This window comes from Meriones unguiculatus, chromosome 1 (genome assembly GCF_030254825.1).
Source record: "Meriones unguiculatus strain TT.TT164.6M chromosome 1, Bangor_MerUng_6.1, whole genome shotgun sequence".
In the NCBI taxonomy this organism is placed as follows: Eukaryota; Metazoa; Chordata; class Mammalia; order Rodentia; family Muridae; genus Meriones; species Meriones unguiculatus.
Genome location: NC_083349.1, coordinates 107926837 through 107949783, shown reverse-complemented (window position 1 = coordinate 107949783; position 22947 = coordinate 107926837). Strand labels below are relative to the sequence as shown.

At 42.0% G+C, this 22947-nt stretch overlaps 1 protein-coding gene across 1 annotated transcript in view; it reads left to right on the top strand.

The window, feature by feature from the left end:
* The window catches only part of Babam2 (BRISC and BRCA1 A complex member 2), a 388471-nt gene that overhangs the window by 305308 nt on the left and 60216 nt on the right, over positions 1-22947 (top strand). Inside the window, exons 8-10 of the mRNA XM_060364766.1 lie at positions 810-909; positions 5678-5748; positions 9065-9147. Coding sequence (XP_060220749.1) covers positions 810-909; positions 5678-5748; positions 9065-9147 — 254 coding nt within the window. The remainder of the gene's footprint in view (positions 1-809; positions 910-5677; positions 5749-9064; positions 9148-22947) is intronic.

The following is a 22947-nucleotide window of genomic DNA, read 5'->3' as shown; positions in this document are numbered from 1 at the left end:
TCTTCTCCTTCCATCACAACATTGGAGGTGGGGGACTTGTATAATAAATAATCACAGTATTAAGGGCCTAGGTTATTATATTTTATTTCCAGCATATTATAGGGGGATTTTTTTAAGGACAGCATAGAAACATATACATTAAAATAAAATGAAAAACAGAAAGGGGGCAAAAGGGAAAATTGAAGGTGATACATGGAATTCATACTGTGAAGTTCTGAACCATTTCTTTTCATTATTATGCCCTTAATTTCCATGGAAAAAGTTTCACCTGTGTGAAAGTTCTGGCAACAGTTTCAGCATCAACACTGTGTATCAGTGACTGAATCAATGAATATCGATTACATCCTCTTGTTTGTTCTTGTCCCTTTCTAAGCATGCCTTTTATAATACACAGGTTGGAGCTGATAAACTCTGGAACTGGCTCTTCAGTTCCCTGTAGTTCAAGCCAGGTGTTTGATGAATAACTTATCTTTGTCCAGCACTAAGTTGGCACAACGATGGGTATTAAAATGTGTTTGAATAATGTCTACCCACTACTGTTGAGACATTTACCTGGGCCAGTTAGGAGTGGCAGATTTGTACTGCTGTGTAATGTGATCTTCAGTTGTTCTTTATGATAGGTAACTTGTTAATGCAGCAAACTGAATTAAAATACAGACATTTAATCATAGCGTGAAGCCTGTACTTTCATTCTCACTAACCCATGTCAGCCAGTGGCCAGACCGTGGTGAGGTGCCAAGTCTGCTTAGGGTGTCATGCCCTCCAATACCTTTGTCCTAAGGCAAGTTCTTGTGCTCTCGTCCTTACAGTGCGCTGGGAGGCGCCTCAGCTCTTCACATCCCTGCTTTTCCAGGAGGAGGATGTCTCATTGATTATGTGCCTCAAGTGTGCCATCTGCTCACCAACAAGGTAAAGCTAGTCCCCGGCCCCTCTGCCTGGCGAGAGCCCCTTTGCTACAGCTGTCAAATCATGGCTTGGACACCAGCCACCTCAGGCCATCCCTGTTCTTTCAGCCTGTCCCTTGACTGCTCGGAAGGACACTTCATCTGTTTCTCCGTCTTTTTCTTCCTTTCTCTTTCCTGAGGTCCCAGGCATTACTGCCTGTCTCATATTCATTGCCTTCATACATGGTGATCTAAGTCAACTCTTCAAATTTCCCATATCCCTCCCCTACACTTTCAGTTCATCTTGTGCACGCTTAGGGTTTTATACCTGTGACCCGCTTCGCCTCAGTTGTGTGGTGTATACAGGTGTAGCTGATGTCAGGGTAGTTCTTTAAAACAGCCTTCATTTCTTTCTACTTTCTTTTTTTTTAATTTTTTATTAATTACACTTTATTCATTTTGTATCCCCCCATAGGCCCCTCCCAATCCCACCCTCCCTCCCCTTTCTGCATGCATGCCACTCCCCAAGTCCACTGATAGGGGAGGTTCTCCTCTCCTTTCTGATCTTAGTCTATCAGTTCACGTCAAAAGTGGCTTCATTGTCCTCTACTGTGGCCTGGTAAGGCTGCTCCCCACCAGGGGGAGGTGATCAAAGAACAGGCTAATCAGATTATGTCAGAGGCAGTCCCTCTTCCCATTACTATGTAACCCACTTGGACACTGAACTGCCCTGGGCTACATCTGTGCAGGGGTTCTAGGTTATCTCCATGAATAGTCCTTGGTTGGAGTATGAGTCTCTGGGAAGTTCCCTGTGTTCAAATTTTCTTGTTCTGTTGCTCTCCTTGTGGAGACCCTGTCCTCTCCAGCTCTTACTATTTCCCACTTCTTACATAAAATTCCATTCACTCTGCCCAACAGTTGGCCATCAGGCTCAGCATCTGCTTTGATAGTCTGTAGGGCAGAGGCTTTCAGAGGCCCTCTGTGGTAGGTTCCTACAGAATGGTGGATCAATGGAACCGAACAGAGGACCCAGAAATAAACCCACACACTTATGGACACCTGATCTTTGAAAAAGACGCCAAAACCATACAATGGAAAAAAGATAGCATCTTCAACAAATGGTGCTGGTCCAACTGGATGTCTACATGTAGAAAAATAAAGATAGATCCATACTTATCACCCTGCACAAAACTGAAGTCCAAGTGGATCAAAGACATCAACATAAAACCAGACACATTAAATTGGCTAGAAAAAAAAAAGTGGGGAATACCCTAGAACTCATTGGTACAGGAGAAAACTTCCTGAACAGAACACCAACAGCACAGGCTCTAAGAGCAACAATCTTAATAAATGGGACCTCATGAAACTGAAAAGCTTCTGCAAAGCAAAGGACACCGTCATCAAAACAAAGCGACTGTCTACAGACTGGGAAAGAATCTTCACTAACCCTTTATCTGACAGAGGACTCATATCCAGTATATATAAAGAACTAAAGAAGCTGAAAAGCAGCAAACCAAGTAATCCACTTAAAAAATGGGGAACAGAGCTAAACAGAGAACTCTCTGTAGAGGAATATAGAATGGCAGAGAAACACTTAAAGAAATGCTCAATGTTATTAGCCATCAGGGAAATGCAACTCAAAACAATCCTGAGATTTCACCTTACACCCATTAGAATGGCCAAGATCACAAATTCAAGTGACAACACATGCTGGAGAGGTTGTGGAGAAAGGGGAACCCTTCTCCACTGCTGGTGGGAATGTAAACTTGTACAACCACTCTGGAAATCAATCTGGCGCTTTCTCAGACAACTAGGAATAGCGCTTCCTCAAGATCCAGCCATACACTCCTGGGCATATATCCAAAAGAGGCTCAAGTACACAATAAGGGCATTTGCTCAACCATGTTTGTAGCAGCTTTATTTGTAATAGCCAGAAGCTGGAAACAGTCCAGATGCCCCTCAACTGAAGAATGGATGCAGAAATTGTGGTACATCTATACAATGGAATATTACTCAGCAGTGAAAAATAAGGAAATCATGAAATTTGCAGGTAAATGGTGGGACCTGGAAAGGATCATCCTGAGTGAGTTGTCCCAGAAGCAAAAAGACACACACAGTATATACTCACTCATATAGACATACAACATAGGACAAACCCACTAAAATCTGTACATCTAAAGAAACTAAGCAAGAGAGAGGACCGTAACTAAAACGGTCAATCCCCATCTTGAAAGGCAAAGAGGATGGACATCAGAAGAAGAAGAAAATAGGAAACAACCTAGGAACCTTCTACAGAGGGCTTCTGAAAGCCAGAAGAAAACAGGAAACAAACTAGGAATCTTTCTACTTTCTTATCTCACCTTTTAATTGTCTGTCCTTCATTCTTGTCATGCCTGGGAGAAGTTGACCAGAGTTTTTGCTCCTCAAGGGGCAAGCATTCTGGGTCAGCTGGTCTTCTACCTGCCATGTTGGAATATCTGAAGCTTTCTCTTCGCTGTATTCATGGGCATGTGCTGAGTTTGGTGGTAACCAACTATTTCCTAAAAGTATGAGAATACACATGGCTAGCCAGTATATTTAGCTGAAAACTAGAGGTATTAACACACTACTGACCCTGGCTCCCTCCCCTTCCACAGGGACTGGGACTTAGTTGGTTTAATTGCCAAAGTGCTATCTTCTTTGTTCCCGTTGATGCATTCATATTGGCTAGGAAAACAGATCTTTTGTTTATCCCTCTCATTCATCTCTATATAAGACATATTTTTAAAGAACAATAATATTGCAGAGGCTTCGGTATTATTTTTTAAATGTCAGAGAAACTGAAATCTGGCAAGACTACAGCCTGCGGGACTGGCCCAGATCCCAAGGCACTTAGCTTCTTGGAGTGGCAGCTTCTGCTGAGACAACCCCCCCCACACACACACACCCCCTTTGCTGCTCTCCTCCAGAGTAGAGGGCAGGGTTCTTAGTTACATTCTGGGGCTCTGCACTGCCTTCAAATCTGAGTCCCAGAATTCCAGAGAAAAATGTAAATTGTGTCTCCCAGAACTGAGAAGAAAAACCTTTTTAAAGCTCTCCAATTGAGATTAATTTCTACTCATACATTTTCCTTAAAAAAAAAAAAAAAAAAGAGTATCGTTTTCTCAGAGATAGAAGAATCAGTCTGTTTTTCTTATCTGGTTCACTTTCATTAATTTTACTTGTCTTTAAAATCGGTGTTCTTCTGTTTGTTCTAAACGAGGACAGCATGGGCTGCTTTTAGGAGCGTCTCTTCAAATGAATTTCCATAATTACATCGGAATCTATCTTTATAGCCAGTTATGTTGTGGGTTTCTGTTAAAATGCTTTTCTGTTTTTAAAATCAAGTACACAGAACTGTTTTCATCCCTTTTTTAAACAAAGCCACTTAAGCAAACTTATCATCTGTTTTTCTTTTCTGAAAATAACATCTGATCCTGCATTAAGCCTGCAAAGTAAGCACTGCTTTTGTAAATTGACATAAACCGCTATTATATAAATAGAATTGTTTTACTTTTCAGAGGTAGAGCCTGGCTATCAGGACCACTTGTGTCAAGGTTATGCCAAGTGCTTTCTTTTGACCTCTATATTCCCAGTTTGGGAACGTAATGTGGCTGCAGCCAATCTAAAGTTTTGGGGGTCTCTCATTATTTCTTTCAGCTACAGTTAGACCATTATAAAGAATGTTTTTGTGGTAGTAGCTATTGTATAAATAGCTGCAAGCTAGCATAATGATTTAACATTTTTTTGTAGAAACTGTCATTTTTGTGCTAACAAGGATATACAAAATGCAAAATAAATCATCCATTGTAATACTTCTCATTCTGAGTATTGAGATTTTTGAAAGGCATTATCTTACCTTTTTAATTTTATCTCACCCTTTTAATAAGATAACCAAAAAGCCCCACTTAATGAAATTTCTTTATAAAGAATGTCTGTTGATAAATGCAAAAGGAATAATAGAATTTTTTTTAGATCAACCTTTTTCAACCCCAAATGAAATAATTCAGACAAGAATATCCTGGCTGGTACTGAAACCATTACATGAATGGTTGATGGGGAACCAGGTTTTTATATACTTTAAGATAGATACTTGTATGGCCCTAAAGAGATGGCTCAGCAGTTAAGAGCATTGGCTGCTCTTCCAGGGAAGCCAGGTTCAATTCCACCCACATGGCAGTTCACAACTGTCTGTAACTCTAGTTCCAGTGGCTCTAACTCCCTCACACAGACATACATGGAGACAGACACAAATGCATGCACATGCGTGCACACACACACATACACACACACGACATTTAAAAGATTCTAAAACTATCAACAACTAATATATCCAGTCCTGAATCATACACTGTTTTGAAAGCAGTGTTTTGAGCGCAAAGAGGAAGAGCTGAATGTGGACAGAGTCGCAAATGACATCAGAATGCCCCCTAAACCTGTTGGATGTGACAACTGTTTATTGTATTTGTGGCTTTCTAAGGAGAATGTCTAATGCTTTTGGAGTTGCAAACTAAATGAAGTATTTGGTGTGCACCATCAGGATGTCTCTAATTTCCTTTGAAATGTTTCAGCAAGATTGATTGATAGGTTGATAGGTAGGTAGGTAGGCAGACGGCTGGATAAAGCAGGTAGGCAAAATACAGTTGTTGAATAAAGAGTGGGAAGGGTGGTTTTCATTTCCCTGTTCCTTCTGCTTCTCTGAGTCTTTCCAGTTTTTCATATAGAGCACTTTCAGTTTTTCTGTAGTAATCCTCAGCTTTGCATTCCCGTTCCAGGTACAGTATGTGATTCAAGGCTATCACAAAAGAAGAGAATACATCGCAGCTTTCCTCAGTCACTTTGGCACGTAAGTTCTGCCCAGTTCACACCATATACCAACAGTGATCTTGGTTCTCACAAGTGATGCCTTCTCTCTGGTGCTTACCCTAGAGCTACCAGAATGACTTAGTTTTTAGATTCTTTAGCAAATAATAGAGGCAAGTATATTATCTGAACAGCAGTATGCCTCTCCCAAACACAGCCATGATGGTAGTATTCTCTAGCCATCATGGGAATAAAGCCTGCTTGTGGAGCTTGAGACAGCTCATTCTGCACTTTCACCTCTGTTGTCGTCTAGTTGTCTGGAGGTGAAATAAGGAGGCTTTTTTTTTTTTTTTTTTTTTTGCTATACTTTTTTTTTTAAATTAACTTTTAAGTTAACATATAAGTAATGGGTTTCACTATGGCATTTTCCATACACACATGTCATTCTACTTTGTTCTTATTCCTCCTCTAAGGACCCTTCCCATACCCTATCTCTCACTTGCTGTTCCCCCTTTTTCCTCTCTAATAGCCTCTCTTTTTCTTTTATCTCACACGTATTCCATTACTCAATTCTTTCTCATTATTTTCCTCCCTTCTTGTGCTCCTCTTCCTGCTTTCATAACTTATACATATATTTGAATATAGATTTCACATATTCAAGAAAACATGCTATTTGTCTTTTCTGAGCCTGCTTTATTTCGCTTAACTTAATGATTTCTGGTTGTATCCATCTTCCTAAAAATGCCAGGACTTCATTCTCCTAATAGATAAAGGAAAACCCATTTTCTGTGTGTGCCACAGTTTAGTTGTCCATTCAACTGAAGATGAACATCCAGGATGGTTCAGACAGGCACTTACTTTATAAACACATTTTTTGTAGGCAGCCCACACTTGGAAGTTTAGTGATCCAGTACAGTCACACATCTAGAAGATGGGACAACAAGGCAGGAGTTCCAGGTTCCAGGTCTCCTGATGGGAATCTACCCCTAACAGTGCCTCACACATCAGGAAGGAGACCTAACATTACACTTCAAAGTGATGAGCTGTACTTCAAAGAAGGGCTAGAAGAAGGCACAGGACAGGTGGGAAGTGTGCAGCTGTAGAAAAGCATGGAATGGCTCTTCTCACTGCTGCCTTGTGCGTTCACCTTCCCCCTGGGTGACAGAGGCCATGCTCTTGCAGCCCTCTTTGTTCTAGATGCTGTCAGGGCCTTATGAACTCCCACTGGACTTAGTATAGTTAGGCACCAGTGTATGGCCCTCATGGCCTTTAAACATGGGAAACTCTGCCCAGTGTTTGGCACTGGGGATTTCAGTGCTCTAATTACAGGTCCCCCCTTTTTTCAGAAAGGACTTGGAAATAATAGAAAGACATATACAGAAACACAAAATTTTAGTTTCAGGTAGGTAAGTAAAGATGAAACCAAGTAAGCAAGTAAGAGCAGATGAAACCAAGAGTAAAGCTCACCATTCCCTGGGTGTAAGTTTCACGCCATAGCTCAGTTACACGCAGATTTCTGACTCCTGAAAAACTGCCAAATTATCCTCTCATCAACCGTTATGACGCTTTTATCCTAAATAAAAAGTTAATACCTAAGCAACATGGCTGTCTTTAATAAATCTTTCACGGTTAAAATTATTTTTAGCAATTTTCTTTCTTTGTTTTGTTTTATTTTTCAAGACCGGTTTTCTTTGTGTAGCCTTGCCTGTCTTGGAACTCATTCTGTATACCAGGATGGCCTCAAACTTACAGCAATCCACCTGCCTCTGACTGAGTGCTGGAATTAAAAGTGTACACCACCACGCTCGACTCATCTTTATTGATGATGTTTTTTTTTTTTTTTTTGAGAGAACACTTTTTATGCAATAGTGGTAATAAATATTAGTGATATAAATTTTGAGTAGATTATCTTTGCTATATATAGTTGAAAATGAAGAAACTAACACAATGACCTGCAGAATGAATTGTACACACACTAAGGACACTAAGGGTTATACACATCCTTTGGGATATTAAAAAATATGAAAAATGAATTTACATTTGTTTTTAAATGTCATTCTCTTTTAATAAATACTTTGCATCTTTTATGATGTACATATTATAATAATATAACATTACTTGATGTAGGTACTAAATTACAAGTGATTACCACTGTCTTGTCATATTATAAGCTTAGGCACAAAAGGCACACTCTCACAGTATTGGGTTAATTATACATTCATAAGACAGAATTAAGTCAGTTCTGAGCTGATCCTTTAGCACATGACCTGGTCCTTGGTATCTGAGTTTCTGTATGTTTCCTGGAATGTCCCAGTATTCAACTGGGAACCATCCATATCACTGACCAGTCAGGACAAGATACCTCTAAGACTTTAGGGATGCCCTTGTGTGAAGGAGTATTTTCCATTTGCCAGTACATGCTTAGTATTGTCAACATCGTTTAGGTACTCTGTTCTTGTCAGAAATTGATGAGGTGAACCTACCAGGTTCTGCCAGCCCTCTTAGCAAGTCAGAGCTGTTTTCCCTAGATACCACCAATCAGAACTTCCCCACTGATGTTGACCCTTGTTGGGAAGAAAGAAGCCAGGGTACCAATGCCAGCATTTCTTACAATCTCAGTTATATTGTCAGTGTCATCTCTGTTTACTCCTTGGGTAAAGTGAGACATAAGCTCATGGTCCAGGTAACATTTGGTATTGTAATATAATCTATGACCTGATTTCATCTTCACTTTTGAGACAGGGTCTAACTTGGTAGCTCAGCCTGGAACTAGTGTTACGGACTAAGCTGGCCTAGAAAGCACAGAGATACAGAGGTCCCCCTGCCTCTGCCTCCCAGTGCTGGGATGAAAGACATGTGACTCACACCTTACTGAGTGGTTTCTTAGTTTGTCTTTTTACTCATCATTGATGACTAATGTTTCCATTTTGTGGTTTATCTTTTTTTTCTCACAATCCTATTGAAAAGTTTACCAATATCATAGTTTCCTGCTAGATGAGGAAGCTAAGTCTCCAAAAGTTATGAGATTTGAGGTCATGAACAAGGCAGTGACATTAATAACCTCAGTGATGTCATCCCAACCTTAGACCCTTGATGTTTATGTGTCTGAAGTTATCTATGGTTCTGTTATATATGCATCTGCTACATACATAAGGTCCTGTGTATTGTATGGCTTAGTTGCATAATGATTCATTCCCATGAGAATGGCACCAATCCCTCCCAACATGGCACCCAAGTGCCCTAACCTCTTTCCTAAGTAGGCCTGGCCTCAAAGGTTCTTTTAAAGAGAGTCTTACCTTACTTGCATTGCTTTTGAACCTTATTTTTATGAGGGTTTATGTATGTGTTTTCTTACTTAGAGGTGTTGTGGAATATGATGCAGAAGGCTTCACAAAACTTACTCTGCTGCTGATGTGGAAAGATTTCTGTTTTCTTGTCCACAGTGAGTATACTTTTGCTATGCCCATACATTTAGGTATGTCTACTGTAATAATCAGGGTGAGAACCTTTGGTGTTGTGACATGGTCCTTTTTGTTTTAATATGTTTATACTGAGGTCATACCAAAGTATTTCTCCAAACCATTGTTTCTCAACCACTAGGGTGATGTTGTCCCACAGAAGACATCTGATAATGTCCGAAAATATTTCTTACTGTCACAAGTGGATGAAGGAGTCAGTGATCAACTAAATATCCTAAAGTCCATCTGTCCTAGGACAGCCCCTCACAACAAAAAATTACTGAGTATAAAATGTCACTATTGTCAAGATACAGTGATCCTACCCTAAACAGATTTCTGATTCAAAATATGTAGCTGGTGTCAGGTCTCCGAACTTCCAGGATTGCTGGGAGCAGACTTGCTTTGATCTTCTGGTTACTAGGAAGAGAAAAGTCTTTGACTCTGGCTAATAATAAGCGACACAGAACATATGGAGGCAGTGTTCTGTGCATCCCCAACAGCTCTTCTTGGTGGTTTTCCACATTACAGTCATATGTAAATGCTTGTTATATAACCAGTCAGTAGTGGGTCAGTAATCACTGGTCCAGCTCTCTCTTGTGGATGGTTTAGATTGTATTTCTTTGCTGTAGAAGATCCATTGGCCTGTGGCATCAGGTTTAGGCTGCAAGTCAATTCCTTCATTTCTTGGCAATAATATTTCTGCTTAAGTCAGTGACTAAGGAATTCCAGCTTTTCCAGCTTGAGGTAGGACAAAAGCAGAGGGTGGGAGCTATTTTCATTCAGAGGCAGAACTTAAATCTCATTAAACCATATTAGGAAGGGATACTTTGGCACTAAATAGCCATGGTGTCAGACAATGTACAGATATTGACTCTGAGGTTTTTTCTTCCCCAGCAGGCTTAGCTTTCTGTACTTTTCAAATTCTTTTTTTTTTAAAAAACCTGATTTCATCTTAGCAGATAGTAAGAGAAGAAGCCCCTAAATGTCCATAAAATGGGAAGAAAGCCTTCCTGTATTACCTGATGCTGGCACACCTCACAGAAACTGTGGCAAGCTGGCTGTGTGTGCATTTGAGGTTGGCTCTTTTTCCTTCTCAGTGTCACCTAGCCATTCCTAACTTATATAGTGCTTCCTATTATGTCCCAGCTTGGTAGCTCATTCTACTTTAGGGCAATTTTTTTTAAGCATTAAATCTGGAAAAGGCGCTTTTATATTAATTATGTGTGCAGATAAACAGAATTGGAAAGAGAGAGCTCCAGCTTGGGAGTGCCTCCAACTACACCTTGTTCAAATCACGAGGTCAAGCTTCCTTCTGCTTTAGTTTTTTTCAAACATGTATGGTGGATGGGAAGGCTGATGTCAGGCTTCCTGGAAACATCACCATATGGCATTTAGCCCACAATAAAAAGAACACTGGGAAAGGAAGCCTCAAATTTACTACTTTTCTTACCTGATGCCCAGATCCCAATCGCAGCTTCACTTGATCTCCTAGGACTTGAAAGGGTTGCCTTATATGATTGTCCAGCCTAACTTATCCTCAGGAGTCTGCATCTTACCTCCAGTGGTGGTGTAGTGGCAGTCATCAGATGCTGGCTGGAGTGGCTATGGACAACCCAGTGGTGGACTGAATGAATACCTCAGATAACTCCTTTGTCTTGAGGTGGCCTAACAGCACAGATATTTTTTCCTAAAACTTACTTCTGTTTCCTAGTCTTGGTATTTTCAGTTGATGTCAGACCATATCAGACAGAAAGGGGAAAAATGCATTCTTAAGATTCTTTAATCCTAATCTTTTTTTTTTCCAGCATGAAATTCAAAAAATGGCATATATTAGACCACTTTCTGTTGCTATAACAATATACCCAAGGCTAGGTACTTTATAAATGAGTAGTTTATATAGCATAGTTTTAGAAGTCCAGTCTTAAGATTTCATTCCAGGCCCCTTGGCTGGGTTGCAGTATGCCAGAAAAATAGAAAAGAAACATGCTGCATCCATAAGGTCCAATGTATTGTCTGACTTAGTTTCATAATGATTCATTCCCATGAGAATGGACTAATCCCTCCCGACATGGTACCCCGGGGCTCTAGCCACTTTCCGGTAGGCTTGACCTCAAAGGTTCTGCACCTTGATCGCACCACGCTGGGGACCCAGCACCCAGCACAAGAATCCTAGAGGGACAAAGCATGTCCAAGCCTACTGGTTACTGAGGAAATCATCACTTGCAGTGATGCTCAGGATAAAAGAACACTTGCATGGTGGCTCCTGCCAATTCTTTGTCAGTACTTTCAGTATTCAGAGTAATTACAGCTGCTTTTGATTTCGCTCCAGAATATCATCTCCCTGACACTGTTTATCTGGTATTTCTTATGACCCCTTTTCTACCTATCTTAGCTTTTCCAAGTTGTATATCAAATGTGTCTCTGTCATATTTTCACTTAGCTGTGAACTGCCTTTTTCAGAAATAGACTCCTCAGGCGTTTCTTAGAATGGCTGCCTTAAAACCTGCGGTTTCACTTGCTTTCTGCTGAACTGTCATCCCTTTCCTCCCCAGGCTGTTCACTCCCTTGTCCCTTAGTGTCATTGCCCACATGCTACTGACTCTTCTGGCAGATAAGGGCAGGTCTGTAAATTACGGGCCTGTGATGCTATTTCCTGCTCTATCCCTAACTTGCAGCCTGCTTTTAAACACATCGTTTTGATCCTTGTGCCTCTTTCTTATCTAAGACGTAGGACCTGCTGCAGCACAGTGGAGCTTGGTTAGATAATGTGTTTTCCTCAGTCATACGGTTGCGCATCTGACACTTACCTTCCTTTGGAAGCATCTGCTTGCTTGGTTACAACGCCCAGGGGACCATTTGTTCCTTTTTTTTCCCCCCTCTGTTATAAAGATGGGAGGTGAATATGGGGTGGCAGGGACCTGACAAAGAACACTGCAGTGAATTATTCTGGGATCTCAACATGTTAAAGAGGAGGAAGGAAGTGCCTAGAGATAGAGCCAGGCTCCTGTGGGTGGCTCCACAGCTTCATGGAGGTTGAAGACCTAGCAGGACATGGCGTATCAGCCTCCCTCTGCATCCTTGGGTTCTCCCAGCTCAGCAAGCCAGTGCCAGCGGGGCAGCTGGTATTCACTGAGCCTTGGGGCCGCCAGAGGAAAGGCCCCCCTCTCCTGAGCCAGATGATGCTAAGCTCAGACTGTTTGAATGTGTAGAAGCAAGAATGCCCTGAGAAGAGATGCTGTCCACATCTGAGCTTCCTGGGAAACCCTTCAGCTCCCTGGCATTCTTGTACTTCTCAGTACGGCTGTGCAGCATTCCCAGCACTCACTCCTTCCTCTCGTCATCCTTGATCAGTAGCTGGAGTCACAGCTACAGCAAGAGAAATGTGCTTGCTCCTCTCTGAAATTGTTAGGGAGGTCTCATGGCCTGTATTTAAGAAGGACTTGCAGATGTTGGGCAGGTCCATCTGTGTCTGCCAAGTTATTCCTACCTTAGAGATAGATGATACCCACAAGGCAGCAGTTTTTCAGAATGGTGGTGGCTGCAAAGCAAGGTATGGCAGTGACACAGAGCACAAGCAGTACAAGCAGCCCTAGGAAAGTGACTTCCTCACCAGCTACATGCTGGTGCAAGCAGCAGCAAGCACCAGCTTGTAGCCTGTGGTGGCAGAGTTGAGATCTAGGACTTGAAGGCAGAAGTGGGTGGAAGCCATGACTGTGACAAGATGTGTTTTCCCCAGTATTTGTAAATCCCTGTAGATCTGACCTGGGTAGTGTGCTGTGTCTAGGAAATGTCTGTCAGATCCAGTCTGTCCATTTTTCACTTCTCTTTCTCCATTGTCCCTAAAGTTAGCTGTGTTGGCATTTTCTGTATGTTCAATACTATGGTTGGGTGTTTGTAGACAGAAGTACATAACTCGGACTTGATCTTAGGATCATAGTACTATAGCATAGGAGTTAGACAACTACAGCCTGCAGGCCACAGCCTGTTTCCATGTAGTGCTCAAGCCAAGAAGAGTGTTCATGTTTTTTTACAAGATTATTAGGAAGAAGAAAAAGAAAAAAAGAAGAGAATGTGCAATGGAGATAGTACATGGCCTACAAAGCCTAAAATTTTTATCATTTGATCCTTTTCAGAGAAAGTGTGCCAGCCCTAGTCTAGTTGATAAAATCAGGTAAATACAACTGTATGCTGCTTTTTCCCCACAATTTATTTATTATATATCCTGATTGAAGCCCCCTACCTCAACTACCTCCAGTCCCACCATTCCTCCCTCTTCCCCCATCCCCTTTTTCTCATCCACTGAAAGGGGGAGTTCTCCACTATTGGCATCTGCCCATAGCTTGTTAAGTCTCATTAAGACTGCCTGGATCCTCTTCCTCCATGGCCTGGCAAAGCTGCATCATCAGGGGCGAGTGATCAAAGAGCAGTCAACTGAGTTCATGATAGGCCCTTCTCCCCTCACTCAGAGACCCACATGGAGACTGAGCTGCCAATCAGCCACATCTGAGAAGGGGTTCTAGGTCCTCTCCATGCATCAGTCTCTGCAGAACCCCCTGGGCTCAGATCCTTTAGCTTTGTTGGTCTCTTTGTGGGGCTCCTGTCCCCTAGAAAAGATCATCCTGAGTGAGGTAACCCAGAAACAGAAAGACAGATGTGCTATACACTCACTTATAACTGGATAGTAGCCATATAATATAGGATAGCCATCTACAGACATAAAGAAGCTAAACGCTAAGGAGGACCCTAGGGGGGGATGATTAAATCTCATTCAGAATGACAAACAGGATAGACACCAGAAGCTGTGGAAGAGAGGAAACAGGATGGGAGCCTACTATAGAGGGTCCTCTGAAAGGATCCACCCAAGAGGGGTTCAAAGCAGTTGCTGAGACTCACAGCCAAACTTTGGGCAGAGTGAAGGGAGTCTTATGGAGGAAGAGAGGTGGGAATATGACTGTGCTGCTTTAAACACGGTGTTTTATGACTCACCTGTTATGTGTCAGCGATGTAGAAAATAAAGTGATGCTTGCAAGAATGTATGCATATGAGTGCATACATCCCAAATGGGAACAGTACTGCTACGGCAGAGTAGAGTCTTCAAAGCAGTCTTTCAATATGGTTAGAAAGGTCTCTCTTGGGGGTGACATTTAGTGGCCAGGCTATTTAAAAGCCAAGGAAGAAGCCTGTGGGGGAAGGAGAAGACCCCAGGCAGCCTCAAGCAGAACTTGAGCCTCTAGGCTGGGGCACAACAGGCGATGTATTTGGGAGTTCTTTTTATAGTTGCTATTTCTTTCTTTCTCTCTCTTTGGTGTGTTTGTTTGTTTGTTTGTTTTGTCTTTTAGTTTAGGTTTTGGGTTTTTGTTTTTTTGTTGTTGTTTGTTTGTTTTTTGTTTTTTGTTTTGAGACAGGGTTTCTCTTTGTAGCCTTGGCTGCCCTGGACTCACTCTGTAGATCAGGCTGGTCTCAAACTCACAAAGATCTGTCCGCCTCTGCTTCCCTCAGTGCTGGGGTTACAGGTGTGCGCCACTGCATGCGGCTATAGTTGCTGTTTCTTAGACACTTTCTTAGTAGTTTGTTGTCAAGGTTTTCATGTGCATCTTTGCTTACACAGTCTACTTAAGATGAATAGTGACTTAATGCTAGCAGGATGTAGCAGCTTTGCTTCCCCCACATTATGTGTGCCGGTAATGTCCCACGTGTCACATGGGCACACTGTAGATACCTGTGGTTGCCATAAAGGCCTGGCTTAGGAAAGAAAGAGCCAGTGTCCTGTTTGTACATGGTCATGTCCTCTCGTGGGACATCCGCTGCTCCGACTCCACTGTGGCTGCCATAGAGCATGCAGGCAAGGAGTGGTCCGTTGGTCTAAAGAACGATGACTTCCTTGCTCTGATCTCTCTCTCTCTCTCTCTCTCTCTCTCTCTCTCTCTCTCTCTCTGTCCTTTAATGATAATACTCATCACCTGTCTTCTCTGTGTATCTGTATTTCCCACTTGTACATTCTTCTTTCACTCGTGCCTCCAAAGCTTATATTAAGGACAGATCTCAGTGCTATTGTTTCTCCAAGGGTTCAGTCTCCAGCAAAACTTAATAGTCTGCTAGTCATTGGAACAATGCTTCCGTTAACTGAGGCCAATAACAGATATCAAGAGAGCTTTTGAAACTGTACGTAAAAGCCAGAACCTTGTAATTGCTTCAAGTACCCTGTCCAGGCTGATTCTGCCAAGCTGCATGATTCCTAGTATACCCCAGGGAATTAATTGTATGGGGGTCATACTGTCGCCTACCACCAAGAGAGAAGCCATCCTCTCAGCTGCCGCTTTGCCCTGAACACAGTGCTGTGTGCTGCGGCAGCAATATGCCCTGTGACATAATCAGGCAGCAGAAAAGTTGGCTGCCAGGTAATTCAGTAACACCCAAACTGTGATGTTTCTCAAAAGTAAGTGACTTTTGTGGATCCAGATCACATATACATATATATGTGAGCATGTTAAAATTTGTAAAATGACTAAAGCTAGGAACCACAATGGTAAGTATTAGAGATTGCTTTAAACTGAAGCTGCACAACCATGATGTTACTGTAGGATTGGCATGTTTACCTCTTTCTTATCTGGGAGATTCTTAATTTAATGTAATCATTTCTAGTATTAGTAACAGGAACCAGTTGATCATTAGCCAGAAATAAAACCTGTCTGTTCCTTCTACTGCTCAAAATGATAAAGAATGCAGGAAACAAGTAAAGGGAAATCTTTTTAATGGCTCCTTGTTTTAATCATAAGAACTCCTGGGTCCTTTTAGCAGCTCAAACATTTTGATTTGTTTTACCCAGGACTTCTGTGAAGCTGAGGGTGGGGCCCGGCCGCTTCGTCTTCAATTACACATGCAGCATGCCGTCCTCACCAGGTGCGCCGCTCAGCGCTCTGGCCAGTTAGCAACCACACCACTGCTTGACTCAAACTGAAACCTCTTTCTTCTCTAGAGTTCACTTTCTAAAAGCCCGACACTCAGCTGAAGCTCTCATTCATGACCCTTGCTGCGGAATATTCTCTTGTTGTGAACCCTTGGACTTCGTTGACACCTTTTTTAGGGATTGGAAGGAATGTCTAGTGAGAAGAGGCCTATGCATCAGACCCACGGTCAATGCAGCGATTTTTTTTTTCTTGCGCTGTCTTGGGCCTGTGGCATAGTTCTCCTCCGCAGTAATTACTGGAGCAAAGTAATTTCGAAAGTGAGTTTTTCTGATCAAAGTTCCTGAAAAGTTTCAGTCATTTTTTACTTTAAAATGTACTCAGTTGCTTTCCAATTAACAAGTTGTAACCAAAGAAGGTCTCCTACTCAGAGAAAGAAAGAAAGCAACTTTCAAAGTAACTCACAGTATTGATCTCATTGTGGATGGTTTCTGTTTAGTGAACATTAGACAGCTATCTACGTTGGCTGACTTATAGGCATTTTTTTGGTGCAGAACTATTGCCGTGGCACTACTAGTCATCAGTATTTACAGAAACTCCAGGTATACTGTGCCTCTCACACTTTGATCCCGTACTCTGCATATCCTCTGATACTTATCCTCCAACACCTTCTATGAGTAATTACTAGTTTTACCCTGTGTAGCAAAAGACCAAATTGTGGCACAGCAAGATTCCGTGACAGTGGGCGCTGGAGAGATGGCTCAGAGGTTAAGAGCACTGTCTGCTCTTCCAAAGGTCCTGAGTTCAATTCCCAGCAACCACATGGTGGCTCATAACCATCTGTAGTGAGAACTGGTGCCCTCTTCTGCCCTGAGGCAAACATGCAGGCAGAATGCTGTATAAATAATAAATAAATCTTTAAAAAAAGAATTCTGTGACAGCTAGGCTTTAAATCCCAGATTATGACTCAGCTCCACATACTCCATTGGCAGCATCCCCACATATATGTGACAACTTTCAAACTCCTTTAGAACTTCATGGCATACCTGGAATCCCCAGTAGCAGGAACAGAATGTCAGTGCCAAGCCCCACAGTGTGCAAGTCCACACGTGGACAGACACAGCTCATCTCTGAAGAATGAGTGGACCTCTCCAGAGATGACATTCCTAGCTGAGGGCAGCAAAGCATGAAGCCAGAGCTGTTTCTTAATGGTGGCTGGTTGTAATCTCTTCCTCAGGGACAGAAATATGTAAGCTTGAGATTTAAAAAAAAAAAAAAAATCACTCTTGGCCATTGAAAGAACAAGTTACATGGTATAATGAAAGAAATAACAACAGCTGGGTATCAGAAACTCAGCTTAGACAGTGAAAGTGGCTAATAATGGTTTGTCACACAGAGTCCAAAGGGGCCTGCAAGATCCAGTGCCTGCCCAAATCCCCAGGTGATATGGATGTGAGAGTAGCCTGGTCCTGGGCAAGAAGAAGAGTTAAACTGTGGCAAAGCGCATGCTCCCTCACACACTCACCATTGTTTTATTGACTAAGTGCAGTGCCAACAGTCCTATGCAGTGGATCTACCAGGGGTGCCTGTGACTTTACAAACAATAACACTGGGCCAGCAAGATTGTCACGAAGCCTGAGCATCTCAATTGATGGTCAAAGAAGAGGACTGACTCCAGAAAGTTTTTCTCTGACACCCATATGTGCACCACTCTCCAAGTATGTATGTAACCAAACATTAGAATAAAAAACTCTGCCAGGCCTAGTGGTGCTAGATTATATTCCAGCTACTTTGAGAGCCTGAGGCAGAAAGGATCCATGATTTCATACTGAGGATCCAGGGCAGAGTACATTCAAGGCCAACCTGGGCAGCTACTTAGTCAGTCCCCATCTCAAAAAGTAAAGCGTGGGCTGTCTGTATAGCTCAGGGTGGAACACTTGGCCAAGCGTGTGTTCCTAATACTACAGAAATAATTACAGAAATTAGGCACACATAAAGGCAGAGGAAGTAGCATCAGGAACCCTCACATATGCAACACCTGTGCTTCAGTTTTGTCCCTCTTGTGTCTCCACCCGAACCTCCTTTTTATTTGCTTTTAGAATTTTTTAGACTGTTTTGAAACAAGTGTAAAACATGTCTCTCATTTCACCTGTAAATACTTGCATATGTAGCTGTCTGTAAATCTAACAGAAATGAGTTTCAAAGACATGGTGTATGCAGCACACACTCATGTCTAATCCTTTAATGTCAGATCATTCTCGGGCTGCCTTTATGCTTCCCTGTTGTTCTCAAACACACTCTCTCTTTCGAAAGGGCTATTCATGTGCATGTGTATGTATGCATTGCATGCAGGTGACCACAGAGGCCAGAACGTGTGGGAGCTCCTGGCATTAGTGTTGCAGGCAGTGTTAGGCTGCCTGATGTGAGTGCTGAAAATTGAACTCAGGTCCTCTGGAAGATCAGTAGCATTCTTAACCACCGAGCCATCTCTCCAACCCCTCAGACATATTATCTTTACATTTAGCTTGTTCAGTTAGGATCCAAAAGAGTCAGGGTCCCTGACTCTCAGAAGCATCAGTGAAGAAGAGCAATGGACATCACTATCCATTTTCCTCTTCAAAGTGTGGTTAAGAAAATCTGCTAACGTAAGAAAGTGTTAAGAACATCACCTCACTCATAAAAGAAGCAAGAGTTTACATGCTATAGTACCTGACTGTTCCGAAGAGTTTCTACTCGTCTCATTTAGAATATGAGCCATTCACTCTATGCAAATTTTGAATAGAATTCTTAGCAGTTAGAGATTGTGTATGTCAGGAGATCTGCTACTATAGAGTTATATATAATATTTACTTTATAATGGAACCTTCCTGGCATAGTGTTTGTATTCGTTTTCTGCAATATATAGTATGTTTTTGATGTCAGTACAAATGAGCTTGTGTGTTCCGGTCTTGTTTGTTACTGAGTAGTATTCCACCCCAGATAATGAGTCTTATTTCTTTTCCGTATCTAGTGATTAGGAACAGTGCTCCTTGGGTCCAATTGAAGGGAAAGTCTTTGTTTTGACATATGCCTTTAGTTCTGTTTGGTTAACTGTGGGAGGAGAGGTGCTGAGTCATCCAGTGTGTGTTTAACTCAGTAAGCCCCTCCATGCTGTGTTAAAGGACTGTGACTCCTTGGTCTTCCTGATAGCATGTAACTGCTTGAGGTCTTTCACGTTCCTTTCAGTTCTTGCTGCGATCCATCTTTAATTTTAGCCACAGTAGGATCTATCATCCAGTAGGCCATACAATACTGTCCTGCGATTTTTAACTTACAATTCCCTGGTGTGTTGTACTGCTGAGCAGCTCTTTGTATACTAACCATCCAGTCGTTTCGTGGTAAATGAGGAGCATCTTTTAAGATCTTTCTCCAGTTTTTAATTGGCATGATTTTATCATACTTCTCAGTTTTTTAGTTCCCCTCTCCCCATGCTGGGGATCAAATAAATACAGGGCCTGAAGCATGTTAGATAAATGCTATAGCATGGAGCCTTGTCCTTAGCCCTGTTATGAATTCTTTATAAACTTAGGCTAGGATCCATTTGTCAGTAATGTGGTCTATAAACTTTAACAGAGCTTTTTTGCTTAACTGCGTTTTTACAAAAACTAAGCTTACAATTTTTATGAGGTCTTTTTTTATCATTGCTTAATTTTATAGTGCTTTTTTTTTTTTTTTGCAGTTTTCTTAAAGTCCTGCCTAATCCAATTCCACATTTTCTAAATTTACTTACTTACTTAACTAGTTAATTAATTAACTGTCCTTTTTGAGACAGAGTATCACTATGAAGTCCAGACTTCTGCTGACATGGCTCTGAGCAGCAGGATGGTAAGGTAGAGACCCCACCCAGCTAGGTTGTTTTCTTATAGAAAGTTCATAGTTTTAATTCATGGATGTAGCTCTGTATTCTGCTTCTGTTTTATGCATGGTGTGAGGTGAGAGACTTAGTTCTAATTTTTTCATACTTAATATTATTGCTCCAGAAAAATTTGTTGAAAGGACCAAATTTCCCCCACTGAATTGCTTTAGCATCTTTGTAAACATATCAGTGGACCATGTGTGATGGCTGACTTTTGATTCCTCAACCTGAACAGATTAAGAACTGCCTAGGACACCAGTGAACCTCGTTCCTGGGGACAATTCAAGAAATGAATAACCGAGGGAGAAAGGTTCCCCTCAGACTGTAGGCAGCACAGCATCCCATTGTGTCTGGTTCTAGACTGAATGGGTAAGAACAAAAGAGAAAGCCTGACAGGCAGCAGCATTCCCCTCTCTCTGCTTTCTGGTCTGCACAGATTTAATCAAGAAACCGCACAGTCTAGCCACTGTGGACTATGAGGACTCAAACTATGAACCAAGATCAGTCCTTCTCCCTGAGGTTGCTTCTTGTCCAGTTTTTGCTCACATGAGCAGTGGGAAGAGGCCTGGCCACATCGTGTAGCTCTCCATCTGATCCAGTCCAGTGGTCTGTGCGCTCATGCTCTCACTTGATCATAAGACTTGAGAGCAAGCATTTATTTACTTAGCAAGTCATTTATTTACCTAGATTTATTTTGTTTTAGTTGTGTGTGTGTGTGTGTGTGTGTGTGTGTGTGTGTGTGTGTATGTGTGCACGTGAGTGCAAGTGCCCACGGAAGTAAGAAGAGGATTTCAGATTTTCTAGAGCTGAAGTCACAGGTAGTTTGAGCCATCCACATGGATGCCAGCAGCCCAGCTGGGGTCTTGAGCCAGCGCAGTACACGCTCCTGACCACTGATCCCTCTCTCCAGCCCCTATGTATTTGGAAGACAAGGTCTCACTTTATAGCACAGGCTTACAACCCTCCTGGCTCTGCCTCCAAAGTTCTGGGGTTTTTACAGATGTGTGCCACAATTCCTGACAATTTTATGTTTCTATCTTCAAGATTTTTTAGACTGTCTGGATCTTTTGCCTTTCCATTCATGTTCATTTTTAATAGTATGTTGGTTTCTGCACAACAAACATGATTGGAATGTTTCTGAATTCATTCCTCTTTTGAAGAGAATCACTATCTTAGAAATACAAGTTTTGTAGTTTATGAACATGGTTTACATTTCTATTTATTTTGTCATTTTTAATTTTCCACAGAAATGTTTTATAGTTTTCAGTATGCAGGGCATATATATATTTGTTGTTGTTAAACTAATTTCTAAGTATATTTTTAACCTATTATGAATGGAGTTTTCTATTTATTTATTGTTAATATATAGTAATACAAAACAAAGCATGGTGATGCAGACCTTTAATCCAAGTACTAGGGAGGCTAATGCAGGAAGATTATGGGTTTCAGGCCAGCCTGACCTACATATTGAGTTCCAGGTTGGCTTACCATGAGCTGTAGGGAAGGGCAGGTGGTTTTGCTTTTATGTTGACCTTTATATTCCTTGGGATTTTTACAGACATGATCATGTCATCGAGAAATGTAGAGTTGGGGATATCAGTCAGAATGCTTGCCTATCATGTAGGAGGGTCTGAGTTCAGCTCCAGCACTGAGATAGACTAAGAGGAACAATCTTACTTCTTCCATGCCTCCCCGCTGCCCTTCCATTTCTTCCTTTTTCCCTATGGCCTCCAGACATGACCTGCACAGGGCTGGTCATTATTACACATTCATTTGTCCTATGTGTGGTTCGGACACTGTCAAGACACACGGATGCCAGGCTCCTTGGTATCTTCTCTGAAATGGCTCACATTCTTGGAGCAAGGGACTATAAACCATGCGGATGTGCTCATGCATACCTGTAATGCCCACGCTTGGGAGGCTCAGGAGCAAGGATCGCAAGTGTGCAATGAGACTCAGTCTCAAAAGCCAAACAAACAACATAACAATGAAACATTCTTTAAAGTATAATGCTAGATACACACCAGGTATTGTGGGAACATAGGGTGGGGACACAGAACTCACAAGAGCAGGAAAGCCGGGGAACACTTTAGGCAGAAGGATTAGCATAAACAAAGACACAGAGAAGAAATGGTCAAGTGTTTGCAGAGAACTGCAAGTGACTCCAATTTCTCAAGTGTCTTGTGGATCCCAGGGAGTGGTGAGAGATTCCACTGGAAAGGTCACCAGAGGCCGGAACACAGACAGTACTGCATACCAGTCTGATAGTATTTGACTTTATCCCAAGGGTAGAAAGAAAGAGGACTCGGTAGGAAAGCGGAATATGTTTGCTTTTAAAAATTAGATTATTCTGGTATTGTAGAAGATGGTTTGGAATGGAAAGCAGCAGACCTGAGAAGGTAGTCCTGGCAGAAGTTGATTATGTTTAATCAGAACAGTCTTTACTAGAGGGTGGAAGGGGAGAAAAGGATTTTTTTTTTTAAAAAAAGGACATACACGGTATATACTCACTCATATAGACATATAATATAGGATAAACCTACTAAAATCTGTACATATAGAGAAACTGATCTAGAGGGAGGACTCTGACTAGAATGCTCAGTCCGAATCCTGAAGGGCAAAGAGGATGGACATCAGAAGAAGAAGAAGGCGGGAAACAGCCTAGGGGCCTGCCGGGGAAGGCCTCTGGGGGGCTCTGCCCTGTGGACTGTAGGGGCGGACGCTGAGACTTATGGCCGATGGTTGGGCGGAGTGCATGGAATCTTATGTAAGAAGTGGGAAATAGTAGGATCTGGAGAGGATGGGAACACCACAAGGAAAGCAACAGGACCAGAAAATTTGAACACAGGGGTCTTCCCAGAGACTCATACCCCAACCAAGTACCAGGCATGGAGATGGGCCTAGGGCCCCTACCCAGATGTGCTCCATGGCAATTTAGTGTCTAAGTGGGTTACATGGTGATGGGAGGAGGGACTGCCTCTGGC